This window comes from Dendrobates tinctorius, unplaced genomic scaffold (assembly GCF_039654945.1).
Source record: "Dendrobates tinctorius isolate UK_male_01 unplaced genomic scaffold, ASM3965494v1 ptg000038l, whole genome shotgun sequence".
Taxonomy (NCBI): Eukaryota; Metazoa; Chordata; class Amphibia; order Anura; family Dendrobatidae; genus Dendrobates; species Dendrobates tinctorius.
The window spans coordinates 14,558,061-14,577,839 of record NW_027361706.1 but is presented as its reverse complement, the minus strand read 5'-3'; the positions used below and the strand labels follow the sequence as shown (position 1 = coordinate 14,577,839).

Genomic DNA, 19,779 nt, shown 5'->3' with positions numbered 1-19,779 from the left:
GCATCGTCCAAGTTGAAAACTGTTTATCCCCCAGACATGGAATATGGCGTGGGACAGAACAACAGACAGGTGAGGGATATTGTTGCTTTTTATTTTTGTTTTATTACAGAAGAGGGCTTCGGTGGAATGGATAACTGTGTTTGTTATTTTTGAATAAAAAGTAAAAGTGTGTTTTGTTGTATTTCAAATAAAAGACTTTATTCTGGCTGTGTCTTTATTTACCATATGACTATAGGATTCGTAATGGATAGGTGTCTTATAAAGTAGGTGCTATATATATATATATATATATATATATATATATATAGGTGCCTCTCCAGTACTAAGCCGTGGGCTTGATGTCATCAGGCAATACAAAGGTGACATTAACCCCACAAATAAGAACCCCACTCGCCACATCTACAGGGCAAGTGGGAAGAGCTATACAAAACGCCAGAATTGGCGCATCTATTTTATGCGCCTTTTCTGGGCAGTATGAGCTGCTAATTTTAGGCAGCGGGTGGCCATTGTACATAGCCCCTTAGCAGCATAAGAATACCATCCCCCAGCGGTCTGCTTTAGCAAGGCTGGTTATCAAAACGGGGGACCCCTCTATTTTAGATAACCAGTCTTACTAAAGCTGAAAGCTGAGGGTTGCAGTCCCCAGCTGTGAGTTTTGCCTAGCTGGTTATCAAAAATACAGGGGAACCCACGCCTGTTTTTTTTTATTATTTACAGCGCAGGCGCTGGATTATGAATACTCCCATCAGCTGCTCTCACTTTTATTAGCGGCAGCAGGCGGCAGCTGATGGGAGCAGTAGTCCCATCAGCTCACAACAGTGACTGGAGGTAAACTTTATAACTCCGGTCATAGCTGCGGGATCACGCTGTCATTTGACAGCATGGGAATTGTGGCTGTCTGACCGGCTGTGATGATTTTACTGCCGATCATAAGCATTGTTTGCTGCGTTGTCATGGGCCGAACCCAAACAGAATCTTCCTGGCGAAGTCTGTGTTCGGTATCTGTGCCCGAACAGTCGGTGTTCGATACGGATACCAAACTTTACTGTTCAGGTTCGCCCATCTCTAGTCATGATGTATCATATTGATGAGTATAACTGCTCTTATTTATCAATTGTGACTAGTTGATAAGGAATACAAAGACAGTTCCATGTTTTATAACGAAATCTTCTATTAACAATTTATAGCATTTTAATTTGTTCTGTGTGAAAGACTTGGGCCAAATCTTAACTATTCCACTTGTTTAAAGAGTTACAACAATATCATAACATTTCTTTTACTGATTAACTTAAAGGAATATTTTGATTCTGATATATTTATAGCAGTTCCGCAGGATTTAACCTAAGATAGAAACAAAATGAGAAAAAAAACCCTGTTGTAAGTAAAAAGTAGTAGCACATATAAGTAACGTACTTAATAAACACTGTTGATTAACCCCTTAAGCTCCAAGGGTAGTTTGCACGTTCATGACCGGGCCAATTTTTACAATTCTGACCACTGTACCTTTATGAGGTCATAACTCTGGAACGCTTCCATGGATCCCAGTGATTCTGACATTGTTTTCTCGTGACATATTGTACTTAATGTTAGTGGTAAAATATCATTCATATAACTTGCGTTTATTTGTGAAAAAAACGGAAATTTGGCGAAAATTTCGCAATTTTCCAAATTTGAATTTTTATGCCCTTAAATCACAGAGATCCGGCACACAAAAAACTTAATAAATAACATTTCCCACATGTTTACTTTACATCAGCACAATTTTGGAACCAAAATTTTTTTTTGTTAGGAAGTTAAAAGGGTTAAAAATTGACCAGCGATTTCTCATTTTTGCAACACCATTTTATTTTTACGGACCACATCACATTTGAAGCCACTTTGAGGGGTCTATATGATAGAAAATACCCAAAAGTGACACCATTATAAAAACTGCACCCCTTAAGGTGCTCAAAACCACATTCAAGAAGTTTATTAACCCTTCAGGTGCGTCACAGGAATTTTTTGAATATTTAAAAAAAATGAACATGTAACTTTTTTTCACAAAAAAAATATTTCAGGTTCAATTTTTTTAATTTTACCAAGGGTAACAGAAGAAATTGGACTGCAAAAGTCATTGTGCAATTTGTCCTTAGTACGCTGATACCTGATATGTGGGGGGGAACCACTGTTTCGGAGCATGGCAGACCTCAGAAGGGAAGGAGCGCCATTTGACGTTTTCAATGCAAAATTGGCTGGAATTCAGATCGGACACCATGTCACGTTTGGAGAGCCCCTGATGTACCTAAACAGTGGAAACCCCCCACAAGTGACCCCATTTTGGAAACTAGACCCCCCCCAAGGAACTTATCTAGATATGTAGTGAGAACTTTGAACCCACAAGGGCTTCACAGAAGTTTATAACGTACAGCCGTACAATTAAAAAATCATATTTTTTCCACAAAAATGATCTTTTCACCCCCAATTTTTATTTTTCCAAGGGTAACAGGACCCTAAAAGTTATTGTGCAATTTGTCCTGAGTACGCTGATACCCCATATGTGGGTGTAAATGACTATTTGGGCACATGGCAGAGCTCGGAAGGGAAGCAGCGCCATTTGAAGCTTTTGGCTGGAATTGAGATCGGACACCATGTCGCGATTGGAAAACCCCTGATGTACCAAAACAGAGGAAACCCCCACAAATGACACCATTTTGGAAACTAGACCCCCCAAGGAACTTATCTAGATGTGTGGTGAGAACTTTGAACCCCCAAGGGCTTCACAGAAGTTTATAACATACAGCCGTACAATTAAAAAATCATATTTTTTCCACAAAAATGATCTTTTCACCCTCAATTCTTATTTTTCCAAGGGTAACAGGAACCTAAAAGATATTGTGCAATTTGTCCTGAGTGCGCTGATACCACACATGTGGGGGTAAACCACTATTTGGGCGCATGGCAGAGCTCGGAAGGGAAGCAGCGCCATTTGAAGCTTTTGGTTGGAATTGAGATCGGACACCATGTCGCGTTTGGAAAGCCCCTGATGTACCAAAACAGTAGAAACCCCCCACAAATGACACCATTTTGGAAACTAGACCCCCCCCAGGGAACTTATCTAGATGTGTGGTGAGCACGTTGAACCCCCCAGTGCTTCACAGAAGTTTATAACGCCCGGGCGTGAAAATAAAAAAATCATATTTTTTCCACAAACATGATTTTTTAGTCACCAATTGTTTTATTTTCCCAAGGGTACAAGGAGAAATTGGACCCCAAAAGTTGTTGTCCAATTTTCCCTGAGTACGATGATACCTCATATGTGTGAGAAAACTATTGTATGGGCACATGTCGGGGCTCGAAAGGGAAGTAGTGACGTTTTGGAATGCAGACTTTGATGGAATAGTCTGCGGGTGTCATGTTGCTTTTGGAGAGCCCCTAATGTACCTAAACAGTGGAAACCCCCCACAAGTGACCCCATTTTGGAAACTAGACCCCCTAAGGAACTTATCTAAATGTGTGGTGAGCACTTTGAACCCCAAAGGGCTTCACAGAAGTTTATAATGCCCAGGCATGAAAATAAAAAAATCGTATTTTTTCCACAAACATGATCAATTAGTTTCCAATTTTTTTATTTTCCCAAGGGTAACAGGAGAAATTGGACCCCAAATGTTGTTGTCCAATTTGTCCTGAGTACGCTGATACCTCATATGTGGGAGAAAACTACTGTATGGGCACACGTCGGGGCTCGGAAGGGAAGTAGTGATGTTTTGGAATGCAGACTTTGATGGAATGGTATGCGGGTGTCATGTGCGTTTGGAGAGCCCCTGATGTACCTAAACTATTGAAACTCCCCACAAGTGACCCCATTTTGGAAACTAGACCCCCCACGGAACTTATCTAGGTGTGTGGTGAGCACTTTGAACCCCCAAGTGCTTCACAGAAGTTTATAACGCCTGGGCGTGAAAATAAAAAAATCATTTTTTTCCACAAAAATGATATTTTTGCCCCCAATTTTTTATTTTTCTAAGAGTAACAGGAGAAATTGGACCCCAAAAGTTGTTTTGCAATTTGTCCTGAGTATGCTGATACCCTACATGTGGGGGTAAAACACTGTTTGGACGCATGGCAGAGCTTGGAAGGGAAGGAGCACCATTTGACTTTTTCAACGCAGAATTGGCTGGAATTGAGAAAGGACGCCATGTTGCATTTGGAGAGCCCCTGATGTGCCCAAACAGTGGAAACCCCCCAATTATAACTCCAACCCTAACCCCAACACACCCGTAACCCTAATCTCAGCCCTAACCCTAGCCCTAACCCTAGCCCTAACCCTAACCCTAGCCCTAACCCTAGCCCTAGCCCTAACCCTAGCCCTAACCCTAGCCCTAACCCTAACCCTAGCCCTAACCCTAACCCTAGCCCTAACTCTAATGGGAAAATGGAAATAAATACATTTTTTTATTTTATTATTTTTCCCTAACTAAGGGGGTGATAACGGGGGGTTTGATTTACTATTTATGGTGGTTTTTATTTTTGGCAGCTGTCACACGCTAAAAGACGCTTTTTATTGTAAAAATAGTTTTTGCATCACCACATATTGAGAGCTATAATTTTTCTGTATTTTGACCCACCGAGTCATGTGAGGTCTTATTCTTTGCGGGACGAGTTGACGTTTTTATTGGTACCATTTTCGGGCACGTGACATTTTTTGATCGCTTTTTATTCTGATTTTTGGGACGCAGAATGAACAAAAACCAGCGTTTCATGAATTTCTTTTGGGGGGGTGCGTTTACACCATTCCGCGTGCGGTAAAATTGATAAAGCGGTTTTATTCTTCGGGTCGGTACGGTTACAGCAATACCTCATTTAGGTCTTTTTTTATGTTTTGTCGGTTTTATGCAATGAAAACTATTTTATATAAAAAATAATTATTTTTGCATCGCTTTATTCTGCGAGCTATAACTTTTTTATTTTTTCTCTGATGATGCTGTATGGTGGCTCGTTTTTTGCGGGACAAGATGACGTTTTCAGCGGTACCATGGATATTTATATGCGTCTTTTTGATCGCGCGTTATTGCACTTTTTGTTCGGTGGTATGATAATAAATCATTATTTTTTGCTTCGGTTTTTATTTTTATTTTTTAAGGGGTTCGCTAAAGGGGTTAACTAATGGGACAGTTTTATAGGGGGGTCGTTACGGACGCGGCAATACCAAATATGTGCAATTTTATTGTTTTGTTTTTTATTTTCAAAAAATGAATTTATTGGGGAATATTTTTTTTTTTTACTAATTTATTTAGCGATTTTTTTAAAATTATTTTTACACTTTTTTTTTAACTTTATTACATTGTCCCAGGTGAGACATCACTGTCCTGTGACAGATCGCTGATCTGTCACATCATAGATCACTGTGACAGATCAGCGATCTGTCACAGGCACTGCTGCAGACTTCCTCATGCCCGCGCTTTGCAGGCAGTGAGGAAGTCAGCTCCCTACAGGGAAAGAGCCCCCCTGCAGCAGCGCTGCACATTGCGCTGCTGTGAGGGGCTCAGGGAAGCACAGAGGGAGCCCCCTCCCTGCCGATGCTTCCCTTTAACCCCCGGTACACCGCGATCGTGTTTAATCGTGGTGTACAAGGGGTTAACGTGTCAGGGGCGGTCCGTGACCGCCCCTGACAAATTGTGCCGGGTGTCAGCTGTGATAATCACGTGAGCGCCGCTGACCGCTATGACGTACTATCCCGTCCCTGGGAATTAAGTCCCAGGGCACATGGACGGGATAGTACATCTCATGGCAGAAAGGGGTTTAAAAAAGTGTAAAAGCCATCCCACCACATCAAGGTATACCCAAATCGGGATGGTTCTATACTACCTCTAATATTAAAACCTCACCATTTGTCAAAAACAACCTGAATAAGGACTGGAGCTTAACTGTGGCCACCCAGTGTAAGGGTATGTGCACACGCTGCGGATTGGGGTGCGGCTTTGGCCGCGCGGATTTTGGAAAATCCACAGGTAAATCTGCAGGTCAAAAGACCTGCGGTTTTACCTGCGGATTAGCCTGCGGTTTTGCCCTGCGGTTTTTCATCTCCACAATGGAGGAGATGGCAAACCGCAGCGGAATCCGCAGAAAGAATTGACATGTCAATATTATTATTATTATTATTATGCATTTATATAGCGCCATTTATTCCATGGCGCTTTACATGTGAAAAGGGGAAATATAGACATGTATAATAAACATGTGTAAGACAAGGGACACACAAGTACAGAAGGAGAGAGGACCCTGCCCGCGAGGGCTCACAGTCTACAGGGATGGGTGAGGATACAGTAGGAGAGGGATATTATGGTACTGTACACCGCAGCAAAAACTGCGGCCAAATCCACTGCGGAACCGCAGCAGAATCCGCAGCGTGTGCACACACCCTAACGCTGGTTGGTATGGAGCCACTGCGCCATGGGCCAAGCTTACCCCGGTGGTCTGTGACTAAGTGTCTACTGGGTGTTCACTAGAACCTCTGATGGTGAGGATAGGCTGGGCTGCTGATAGACAACAGGTATCACCAGGGGCCACTACACACCGCGGACCAGGGCACATTCAAGCGCCAATCGTTATAGGAGGAAAATTACCCCACTACTACAGCGCTGTTCTCTCTCCACACCATCCTGCCCCAGGAGGTCCCACAAGTACAGCCCCATGGTGTAGAGCCGCTTGCCTCATCAATTGGACTCCACAGTCCACAGATGCCTTTAAGACGTCCCTTTCATTCTTACATGTCATCCAGTAACAAGATAATTCTGATGAAGGTCCTATGTTGGGACCGAAAACGTTCAAATATATATGTCTGGATGCACCAAGAATAAAAAAGGAACTATTTTCACATATTGAGTGCCAAGTTTATTACTTTATTTATTACTTTTTAAACGTAAATGTTTATATTATTAAATAACTAACTAAATAAATAAACAAATACAATATGCTACAGTATATCATATAGAAAATTCAACATCCTACGTACAAGTTGGCTTTGGTGTAACATACCTCTCCTAGTGTGTGAGCTCATATGACATACTGTGCTAAGCGCAAAGTATCCCGGAGCTACACAGGGGCCGGGATTCTCTTCCTGCCTCACTATTACTTTCTTGGCCAGATGACTCTGCCACAAGGAATGAAAAATGAGCCTCTCTCAGCTGCCATTGTTAAAACCTTGACTTCATTCTTCAGGAAATGCTGCGTCTGACCCATAGATAAAGGCAACTCCCAAATTCTAAATCATTTCATTTTACAAAACCCAGCAGGAAAGAAATACTCTATCACTATCAGGCAAGGCTGAATATAAATGAACGTGGTTATATAACGTGCTGATGCAAAAAGATACTTCTTAGAACTTTTAGTATAAAACAAACACTTTCTATTGCTTTTTGTAAAAAAATTAACACTTCCTATAACTTTTGGTATAAAACAAACACTTCCTATAACTTTCAGAATAAAAGAACACTTCCTATAGCTTTTGGTATAAAACAAACCCTTCCTATAAGTTTTGGTATAAACGAAGACTTCCTATAACTATTAGTATAAAACAAACACTTCCTATAACTTTTTGTAAAAAATTAACACTTCCTATAGCTTTTGGTACAAAACAAACACTTCTTATAACTTTTTAGCATGAAAGAACACTTCCTATAACTTTTGGTATAAAACGAACACTTCCTATAACTTTCAGTATAAGACAAACACTTCCTATAACCTTCAGTATAAAAGAACACGTCCTATAACTTTTGGTATAAAACAAACACTTCCTATAAACGTTGGTATAAAACAAACACTTCCTATAACTTTTGGTATAAAATGAACACTTCCTATAACTCTTAGCATAAAACAAAAACACTTCCTATAACTTTCAGTATAAAAGAACACGTCCTATAACTTTTGGCATAAAACGAACACTTCCAAAAGTTTTTGCTGTAAAACACACAAATGCATCCTATAAGTTTTAGCATACATTCAATTTTAGTATATGTGCTGCCGAAGTGAGTGCTTTTTACCAAATCAATGGCTCTATGACTAGTGTGTTGTGATTTAATATTACTAGTCTTTATTATGTGTTTTTTTTTAAATCACAACAGGATTTTGGATCTCAAAAAATAAACAGAACTAACATTATGTTACAAACGTGATAGTAATAAGAATAAGCAAGTTAAGCTAGAAAGCCAAGAACTGCTTTAGATGTATCTAAAATTTAAATAGGACCTGTTACCATCTGAAAAGTGTCCAGCTTATGCTTTTATTTATACCCGTTTTGAGTTTTGCTTTTGTTTTTTTTTAAATCTGCAATACGGTTCCATAGCTATGGGCCTTTTTATTTATTCCTAATTTTTATGGTCTTAGCCAAGGGGGTAGTTCTCACAGGATAATTATGAAAAACACACCCCTGAGGATCCGGTGAGCCACGCCCCTCAGGAATGTCTATACAAATTTACGCTAAATAAAAGGCCTATATCTCTGGAACCGTATGGTGGATTTAGAACTAAATAAAAAAAAAAGACTAATTACTCAAGAGAGCAGCAGAAATAAAATAAACACAAAAACTGGCCCTTTTGACCTGGTGTCTGGTTCCATTTAAATAATACAACTAAATTGCATTAATTAGCAAAGCTCCACTAACTGTCCACTGTCAGCACTACTCCCTGAAGCTCCACTTCCGCATTTGCTTTGACACAGGAGAGAGCTCCCACCCCCACCCTGAGTGTTGTGGGATTTATAAAAGGAGGCTGGCTGCCTGGCCCATTTCTATGGCTAGGTCAGCCCCCTTTTATATAATGGTTGATACAAAGACAGAGAAGGGGCTGACTTAGCAATTGAAATAAGATAGTAAGCCAGCCTCCCCTATATACATCACCCCCACAGGGAAACAGAGGAAGCTTTCTTGTGTCAAAGCAAATCTAAAAGTGATACTGCTGAAAATGGGAAATCAATGAAGATCTGAACTGTTTGTCTACCTGAACAAACCCTTTAAAGGGAATCTGCCACTAGGTTTTTGCTATACAATCTAATAGCAAATACCCCCAAAAAAGGCCTATAAATAATGTAACAAGCACTTTTATCGAATTCCAAAAAAACCTGGAGGCTGAAGCCCAATAAAATCTCCCCAAAATCTTCTTTCTTGGTACAAGCAAAGGACAATTAAAACACATACCGCATATATTAGTGTAGGACAAAGCAAATACCGTATATGAAGAAAATGAGAAAGGACATAGTCCTACATAAAGGTGTTATACAACATAGCCTATAAAAAAACTGATGCCAAAAAGAAGAAAATAAAGGGTCAATTCCTAGTCAATACACGACGTATAGATTATTCAAATTCATGCATTATAGTCATGCTGGTAAATACATATGTGGTACGTAAGTGTAATGAACAAATTGTATGGATATAAGTATATACATAAATAAATCATGTAAATAAAAAGCATCCAGTGAGTATAAGACGCTAAATGGAGGTGAATACCTGATAGCCCTTGAATTAAGCATGTAAATAAAGTGCAATGCAATCGGTCAATCCAAAAATCAAGTCACAGTGGACATGCAGGTACACATTAATACCTCACATTCATAAACTGCGGTGCAGCAAAATAGTACAGATAAGGTTGTAAAACCAGAGTGGTCAGCTTTATAAAAATGCCATGAGGTAGATAGGTGTAACAAGGCTTGGACTGGCCCACTGGAGAATCTGAGAATCCTCCGGTGGGCCCCTGCACAAGACTGGGCCACCACCCTTTTGTATGAGCAGTCCTTGGCACAATATACTTGAATGTACAGACAAAGGCGGCATCTTATTAATTTAACAATCTGCCCAGTTCATCTCTATATATAAAACAGAGTGTATGTGTGTATGTATGTGTGTATCAGCCACGCCCACTCCACTTAGCCCCACCCAATCACTAAGCATCATTCATTTCACCAGAGCTGTTTAAAAGAAGCTGAGCTGTGATTGGTTGCTATGAGCAACAGTTTTCCCACTCCTTAACACCTCAGCAGACACTGACCGGGTGGGAGAAATCTAGCATCCCCGAAAACATAAGCTCCCAGCCACTGTCTGCCCCCCAAAAAGGAGCAGAGAGCACATGACAGAAATAGGCACATCTTCCCTTTTAAAGGGATCTCCGGTATGGAAGTTAGGGCAAATCCCTCAGTGCTCTGATTCTGACCCCAGGCTTCTATTAAAGGGATCATTGGAATGGAAGTCAGGGCAAATCCACTCAGCGCTCTGGTTCTGATCCCAGGCTGATGGGATGATGTGGCATATTAGGGAGAGTAGTCCAGTGGCTCTGATGGGATGATGTGGGATATTAGTGGTAATAGTCCAGTAGCTCTGGCTGATGGTATGATGTGTGATATTAGGGGTAGTAATCCGGTGGCTCTGATGGGATGATGTGGGATATTGGGGTAGTAGTCTGGTGACTCTGATGGGATGATGTGGGATATTATGGGCAGTAGTCTGGTGCTCTGACGGGATGATGTGGGATATTAGTGATAGTTGTTGTCCGGTGGCTCTGGCTGGCGGGTTGATGTGAGATATTAGGGTTAGTAGTCAGGTGACTCTGATGGGATGATGTAGGATATTAAGGGTAGTAGTCCGGTGGCTCTGACGGGATGATGTGGGATATTATGGGTAGTAGTCTGGTGCTCTGACGGAATGATGTGGGATATTAGTGATAGTTGTCCGGTGGCTCTGGCTGACGGGTTGATGTGGGATATTAAGGGTAGTAGTCCGGTGGCTCTGACGAGATGATGTGGGATATTAGTGGTTGTAGTCCGGTGGCTCTGGCTGATGGGATGATGTGGGATATTAGAGTGAGGGTGGCTATGCGGAGTGGGCGGGGCTATACACTCAGCTTTATATATATAGATATAATCATTATAATTTGTTATAACTAACCGTGGTTATTTACTATGCCCGGGCATCGCCGGGCTCTTCAGCTAGTTTTTATATAAATTTGTGATTTAGGCAAATGTCACATTTGCATGTAGCTGAAAAGTGGGGCTCTCGAGTCCGACACTGGGTGTAACACACATGAATAAGACAAAAATGGTCAAACTTATTCGTGTAGTAGAAAATATTGAAAAATGATAGGCACAAGTAAAGGGAAGATCGAAGAATATAATCTGAGTAAGAAAAAGGCCCCAACGCACGTTTCGGGTCTGGCTTCTTCCTGGGGGCTTATGTGAGAGGGAATGAAGTGAAGGTCCATTTATAGTGAAGATGTATCACAGTGGTGGTAACGGGTGGATGCGGCACTCTCAATGCCCAAACCGGAAGCCAAGTGTACGCTGTACAACTTCAGACGTCACCAAGCCAAGACCCCATCTGACTTGTTAGGATGGAGGCGAGAAAGTCTATTATAGCATGTTAGAATAAGCTAAAAGAAGCACAATGTAGGAGAAGAAACCCTGATTCCAGTGATGTATCACTTTCTGAGCTGCTTGCTGTAGTTTTTATAAAATCACTCTTTTATCAGCAGTAGACTATCTGTAGAAGACTAGTAAACCTGTTGCCATGTAGTCCTCCACATTCATGAGCTCAGTATAATCCCGCCCCATCACTGGGATTATGCAGAGCTCAGCATTCAGAGAACTTCTCAATCTGCAGAAAAAAATAAATTTCCAAAACTGCATCATCCAGTATAAGTGACAGACTGCTGGAATCAGGGTCTCTCCGCCTATATCGTGCTGCCCTTGAAGGGAATCTGGTGACAGATTCCCTTTAAAATGATATTGTGTGAAATTAGAAGAAATCCTTTTTTTTAATGGAAAACACCTTTAAGATAAGAGTTAACAGATTTTTATGTGGAAAATCCCTATAGCATGGAAAGGATACTCCAAGGTTGACCGATCACAAGATACTGATGACTTATCCTATCCATAGCATCTGTCATCAACATCAGTCATCAACTGATCAGCTGTGATTTGCTCTGGTAGCCATTTATGTAAACGTTTGAACAGACCTTCAAAGCTTAGCTTCATTCAGCTTGTAGCAGCTGCTGCCGGGTGCTGTAGAACTAATTCTACACTTTTGAATAGTAGCCGTTTGGCAGTACTCGGCACCGCCTGCTACACACTGAATGGAGTTGTGCTTTGCAGCTCTGTTTAACCTGTTTACATCAGTAGCTGAAAACCGCTGGTTAAGGTCCCGGGTGTTGGACACCCACTCACCTGATACTGATGACCTATCTTGAGGATAGGACAGGTCATCAATATGTTGTAACTGTAGGAGGAAGGGCCCCCGCCGCGTGTCCGGGCCGGAACCAAGGGGACCGTCACCAAGGTTCCTAGGAGGTCTGTTTTCAGGGGACAGAATTAGAGGACGGACGGCAGAGACTTCCAGAACGGTTGGGGGAGGAGCTATTATAAAAGGGGCGGAGGACGCTAGGGAGAGTGAGTCAGCAGATCGGCAGAGGAGGAGCAGGAGACCTCAAGCGCGCCAGCGAGCAAAAGCCTCCAGCAGCCACCACAGAGGAAGACAGCGGCAGGAGAGACGGAAGGGAGACTCGCTGTGGACTGCAGGGAGACGACACCAAGCCGACCGACAAAAGAGCACCGCTTCACTCCAGTCCGCGGCTGCTGCCTGTCCGCTGCCGCCTACGGCTGTTGCCGCTTCACTCCAGCCCGTGGCTGCGGCCTGCCCACTGCCGCCCGTGGTCGCCTCATCCCAGCTCGCGACTGCAGCCTGCCCATTGCCGCTCACAGCCGCCACCGCCCCACTTCAGCCCTCAGCTGGGGCCTGCCCCTCGCCATCCGTGGGACTCCCAGCACAGCCCCGGGCTGTGCAAGCGGCCTACCAGCTGCCACTTCGCATCACTGCGGCTCGTCCCTGCCCGGGAGCTGCAGCCTCCATCCTCCCACTAACAGGCAGTATCCCGCTGCCTCCGTGGGGGGTTGCCCCGCCAAAGGACTCTCCTAGAGCCTGTTGTGCCCCCGCCTCGCCTGGGCGTAGGAACGCCCAAAGCCTCCACCAGATCCTTAGCAGCTGGGCCCAGCGGCTGCGACGCCAAAGCATCATCGGATAGCACGCCGTGGGATGTCAGGACGGCTATGTGACACATAGTAACTAAGGACCCGTAGTCGGCCATACCGCGGCCCTGTAGTGACCAGCCTTCGCTGGGTTAGTCGTGTTCTCATTACCCGTGTTTCTTTGTGTTTGGTCCCTGCGAGGACAATTGTTGTTATCTTGTTCGGTTGCTCAGGATATCCCCATCGGCATCCATATATATAAAAGCCACCACCAAAAGTTACATCCGTCTCGTGTCTCGTCACTGCATCCAGCGTACCTGCTGTACCTACATAACTTGACCACCTCCCTAAACTAGTGCAACCAAATATTTTCCTTTTCTTATTCTCCCAGCTCCAACATGCCTTGTAAAGGAATTTCCAGAACTTCCCTAATGCGCAACCATTAGTTTACCAATCTGAATCCATACACCTGGCTCTACCTGAGGCTCCTCTTTCTTCCTCTTACCTTCTTTTCTCCAACTATTTTCATTAGTTTTCCCTAGGATCCCCATGCACTCAGTTTGACATTATCCTTGTGTCTAGTGGAGTTTCAGATAGTGTTTTAATATTTTACAGAAACTATGATATTGCGTTTAACTATGCACTTATCTACCTCCTCTGCACTTTAATGCAGCATCTGCTCAGCTCGTCTCATACTGAATATGATGCAGAATGATGAATACTAATGTAGTATACCGTGTTTAAATATTGGGGGCAACTGTAAAAGAAATCCTAATCAGCTAAAATCAGCAAGAAAAATTCCTATAAAGTTAATAAAACCCAACGGTACAGAAGCTCCAAACACTATAGACTAGGAGACACAGAGAATAAAATATATTTGCCCCCAGAGAGCAGCAGATTGTTGGGAGTCCCATAAGAACTATCTGTGATGGTCAAGGGGGTGGCCAAGTCAGGAAAAACTGTACATATTTCCCCCCTTGAGCCACAGATATAGTTCATGGACTCCAAAAAACCTTATAGTCCTAGTCATGTGCCCAAGGTGGGTGTTTTCGGTGGCAGACATTGTGGGAATTTTGATCTGTGCTTGGCAATAGGCGTCCACAATCCTCTCGCTGGTTTACCGGTTGACCTACCTTGGCCAATTTTTGCAGGTATTAACCACTGCATATGGGAAATCCCATAAGACCTGTCATTTTGGAGATTCTTGGGCTCTGTCATCTAACAATCGTAATTGACCCTTGTCCAAGTCATTTACTTTATATCCTTATGCTTATCCATTTTTCACGCTTTCGAGCACATTATCGTCAAGTAGGGACTGTTTACTCTATGCCCAGTATATCCATTCCCTTCACAGGTGCCATTGTCACTAGATAATCTATGCTAAGGCCTTCATACACATTAGACTAAATTCATCTGAGCCCCCTGATATCAGCGGATTCAGCTGCAGTCTAATGTGTAGGGGGGCCTCCCCACTATTCCCAGACAGATTGGGAGAGGAGGATCTGGCCTGTTGCGTTTTCAATGGCGGTTCCTTTTGTTTTTCCTGGAAATAAGCTGCAGATAGAAGCAGCTCTCTCATATAGCACACAGGAGCACTCGGCTGAGCCTATGCTTCTGTGGATGGTGTGACCAGCGAGAAGATGCTGAATTTCTATATTGAGAAAATTCAAATTTCTCAGTTGTCCAGGACCCATAAAATACATTCTTCTTCCTGACACAAGGAGTTTAATCATGAGTTATTCAAAAAAATGACGAATATGTATCCAAGGTTTGGAATGCTCTATGTAGACTGATCCCTTTATAGAGAACCTGTCAGCAGGATTGCGCACAGTAACCTACTGGCAGTGTCAGGTCGGTGCTCTTAAACTGATTAATATGATACCTGGTTGATGAATTCCGTCTTGTGGTTGTTGTTTAATCTTTATTTTCAGTTTTGAATTAATAATATGCCCGTGCTCCGGGGCGGCCTGTGCGGGGTCTTCATGTGGTGCTCTGATTAGGTATTCACCAGTATGGCTTCTGACAGGTCACTGATCCCTCACTGACCTGCCCCTAGTTTACATGATGAATATTATATATATTTTTTTTAAAAATCCCCTTCTGCAGGCAGACGGCGCCTGCGCTGCACCATGATCGCATCCATATTGTGAACTTATTCATTTTGATTGTATCCATGAATTCCTAAAAAAAATCAGTTTGAAAATGGCGCAGGCCGCGCCTGCAGGTGATCCGATAGCTGCTACTGCGCAAGCGCCGACATCGTCATGCTGTTGGAAAAAAAAACAATTGACTTTTCCAAGATGTTGGCACCTGCGCAATGGCATCTATTGCATCGCTGCGCAGGCATGGCTGGTGCCATCTTGGAAGAGGCTTTTGTTTTCTCTAGCAAGATGGCGCCGCTGGATCGCCGGTAGCTGCTACTGCGCAAGCGTGGTCGGCACCCTTTTCAAACTGATTTTTTTTTGTTAGGAATTTAAGGATAACATGAAAAAGAATAATCAAAAGCACATTATGGATGCAATTATGGTGCAGTGCAGGCGCCGGCGGCGACTGCCTGCAGAAGAGAATTTAAAAATATATATTTAATATTCATTATGTAAACTAGGAGGCAGGTCAGTGAGGGATCAGTGACCTGTCAGAAGCCATACACATGAATACCTAAGCAGAGCACCATATGAAGACCCCCCACAGGCCGCCCCGGAGCACGAGCATATCATTAACGCAAAACTGAAAATAAAGATTAAACAACAACCACAAGACGGATTTCATCACCAGGTATCATTGTAATCAGTATAACAGCGCCGACCTGACACTGTCTGTAGGTTACTGTGCACAATCCTGCTGACAGGTTCCCTTTAACAGACACATTTTTTCAGATGGCTCAAATACAATTCACCTGCATTGTGACAATGGTTTGTACAGACAAACCCAAACTAAAACAAGATGGTATGACGTTTCTCAATATACCATACCTAGCCTAAACGTTTTGAATTTATTGGAATTTATTTATGTGGATTACCAAGACAAAAAAAACACCTTTTGAATCAAAAATTTTACAAATAGTTTTCAGAATCTGTGCTTTTCTTTGGGGGTTTCTAAAACATATTGAGTACATAATATTGCCTAAGAAAAAGTTTATAAAACTAATTATTAGGCTTGGTATGGTTACTATGACTGGTCACCATATGAGTCCACCTATGGCGGTCACCATGTTATTCCACTAGTGATAGTGTTATGTCCAGCGGCACCAGGAATGACATCAGATCTTACAACCATATAACTAATAACTAGGTTAAAAAGCCACATTACTTGGCCATCACCTGCTCCCCAAAAAAAACAAAAGCACAAAGCAAGTGCCGGAGCAGGATTTATTCTAAAATATATCACATTTTATGGAATAAAATAATTTGACATGACCAAAATTAAAAAACATACAGATGCAAAAAAAAATAGGCAATGGTGAGCCAGGACTATACAATTTAAATAGGGTAAATACTACTTCATGTGGAGCACAGTGCTAATATATCAATTATATAATTAGGGATAAAGAGATAAACACCATACCATACAGTGATGGCAAAAAAATACTAAGAAGTAAAGATAAGGAGAGTACGATACCTAGGTGCTAATCCAATCATCAGAACTGAAGCACATTTCACATAATGCTTCTTCAGGGGTGGTTGGTGAGTTTGAGTACAACATATTCATTAAACAAACAGCCAATCAAGGACAACTCTCAGTAAACATCTGCTGGCATTTTTTTCAACTGGCGTGCTTCTTTTGACCTTCTTGTCCATGTGGTAGTGTTTAACAGCTTTTTTACAACACAGCCACAAGTTAAGTAGGCTATCTGTGAGTATTTATACAATCACGCATTATGGTTTTATATTTGTTCACAAATACATTTGTGATCAATATATAGAGTAGTATGCTAATGGTTTTCCTTGATAGGCTATTTCTTTAAAAAAATCTTGTACTCGTACTCACCAAGCACCCCTGATGACGCAGTATGCGAAACACACGTTGGGCTTGGTGTGTGAGCCTTAATACTAGGACGTTTTTACATCTTTAGCTTGTTTGAATTGTTTGGTCCTGGCACATCCACTTTTTATGTTGGATTTATTTTGTGCATCCATCACGGTGCTGCAATGCAGGTAGAGGCTTGCTCCGCTAGATGGCGATACAGAGGAAGCAGACATACCGTGCAGCAGCAAAGCTACCACCAGATGGCAGTAGATAAGTCAAACAAGCCCTGACTATATGTCCAAGTTGGGTGGAGGATTATTTGATAAGAAGACTATTTTATGGACACTGTATCCATATAAAAATAAAGTCGTATGCAATAATGAATAAAAAGACCATACTGGGTAGATACCGGGGTTAATGGACCTCAATCGCCATTAAAATCTTATACTAGGACTCATACCTTACGTCCGGCCTCATTGTTGTGCAAATTCATGAGAGTCCTTGCATTCTGCTTGATCTCTCTGGAGTCCACAAAATCCTTGGAAAACACTAATCCATAACGGATATCAGCAGAACAGCCACCCCATTTCCAGCCTTCATCTCTGTGGAACTGTCCTTGTTTTTCTTTATCACACCCACAGTCACTCATGTTTCCTTGTGTACAAGCGGACGTGATGGCGTGAGCTACACCAGCTGCCACGATGGCATATGTGAATGCTGCCTCCCTGCTTCCTGCAGAAGAAGAAAGGGTATGTCAAACACAAGTATCGTGTATTCATTCCAATATAGTTAGTTCATGGTCAACGTTGTTTTAAAGAGTAACTAAACTTTATTTTTTAATTACTCATCAGCTGTTGCGATTTTTGGGGAATATGTTTCATTACCTTTATTTGCCTCCTTCTCTCTTTATGCTGCAGTGCTGTTTTAGCTTCCCAGTTATAGCTCCTTAATAACCTGTTTTATCTGCTGCCCAGCAATAATCAGTACTCTATTTACAAACAATATGTGTTAATCCGAGGTCACACTTGCGTGTGGAATGTGAGAAACTCGCGCGAGTCTCTCGCATCAATATCCGGCACTGCCGCCGGCACTTGGGACCAGAGTGTGCGGCTGCAAGTATTCCTATGCAGCTGAATGCTCCAGTCCGAACCACTGGAGGCAGTGCCGGGTATTGATGCGTGAGTTTCTCGCATTCCACACGCAAGTGTGACACCGGCCTTAGGGACTTTTTCTGAATAGAGGTGATGTGCGTATAGAGGCTCAGACAGGGAAAGTTCCATACTCTGTAAAAACACTATCTTGCAGAGAAACAGTTGAAAACAGATTCTTTAGGAGTTTGAACTAGGCAGTTAAAACAGCACCATAGCATAATATATAGAAGAGCAGGAGGATAATGATGTATAGTATATTACAAAAATGTTGAACTTCGCAAAGGTTGATAAAAGATGAATTTAAAAAAGTTTAGTTACTCTTTAAAGGGGTTGTCCACTACTAGGACATGACCCTCTGAAACTAAATTTTATGCCCCTATAAAATAATAAAGCCTTTACCCCTCTCCGCTGTTCCCGCAGTGTTGACATTCGAGGTTCCTAGGCTGTGAAGCGGTATAATGACATGTGATATCTGGCACCCAATCAGTGCTGGCGTCACTATCTCCACCTACGAACAAACTGAACATGAAGAGGAAGTCCGAAACCAGCTGCAGCGCCGGATTCCTCTTCATGTTCAGTTTGTCCAAAGGTGGAGACAGTGACGCCAGCCCTGATTGGGCGCCGGCATCACGTGTCACAACACCACATCACAGCCATAGGGAACGGCGACGGCACGGAAGGCGAGTACAGGTTTTATTATTTTATCGGGACCGAACATTTAGTTTAAGAAGGTGTTGTCCTAGTCATGGACAACCCCTTTAAATGCAATAAACATAGGGAAAAAAAACAAGATTCACAGATTACATAAAGCGAGAATTCCATCCAATAAAATACACATTATACAGTGAAAATTGACTCGTACAAAGAATAAGAAGAAATAATGTTGAATTTCCTTAGAACTGGGATAGGTTTCTGTTACAGTTATGTTGTAACCATTTTCAATCGTATTTCATTTTATGATTATTTCACTATGTCACAGGACAAACAAATGTGAGAAAATTGGCCTTTATGGCCTGCCTAAGAAATCAATGCTGACAATTAAATGAGCCTTTATAAACCCCCAGGCAATAAAGTGTATACATTTGGGTAGTATATAACTCTCTTTTCAGAGGGTTTGGTGTTGGGCTTCATTCACACGTATTTTTTATTTCACGTACAATAAAACGGACCGAGTTTATCCTTTAGTGGGAAATTAGCTATATGCTTGTGCTAAATGATTACTGCAGACACAATTTCCTTCAAATAGGTCAACAAACGTCTAGTGTTTTGTCTGTTTCAGCAGTTGGACAGATCACTTAGAGAACTCGGGACCAGATTGTTGGCAATATCTAGCCCTGTTATGCTTCAAAGGTGCCTTGCAAGTTTTTGGTGTCAATCAGGTATCTAGTTGCTCACAGTGACTTAGACAAAAGCTAGAAATGATCTGAAAAGTAATGCAAGTGGAGGTTTTATCTTCCACATGCGACCCAATGTAATTTTCACTGATCCTCTGGCTTTTATTGGGACTTTTTTTTAACTACTTTTACAATAAAGGGAATGTGTCAGAAGGATCAACCCTCTTAACCCGTCTATATGTTCATGAAGGTCATAGGAAGTTGAATAAAATGATACCTTGATATCTGCGATCCTATGTCTTATTCCAGAGAAATCCACATTTTTCTTAATATATAAATGAGCT

At 42.1% G+C, this 19,779-nt stretch overlaps 1 protein-coding gene across 1 annotated transcript in view; it reads right to left on the bottom strand.

Moving 5' to 3' along the window:
* The window catches only part of LOC141088238 (protein Wnt-7a), a 98,905-nt gene that overhangs the window by 29,663 nt on the left and 49,463 nt on the right, over positions 1 to 19,779 (bottom strand). Inside the window, exon 3 of the mRNA XM_073574233.1 lies at positions 17,411 to 17,682. Coding sequence (XP_073430334.1) covers positions 17,411 to 17,682 — 272 coding nt within the window. The remainder of the gene's footprint in view (positions 1 to 17,410; positions 17,683 to 19,779) is intronic.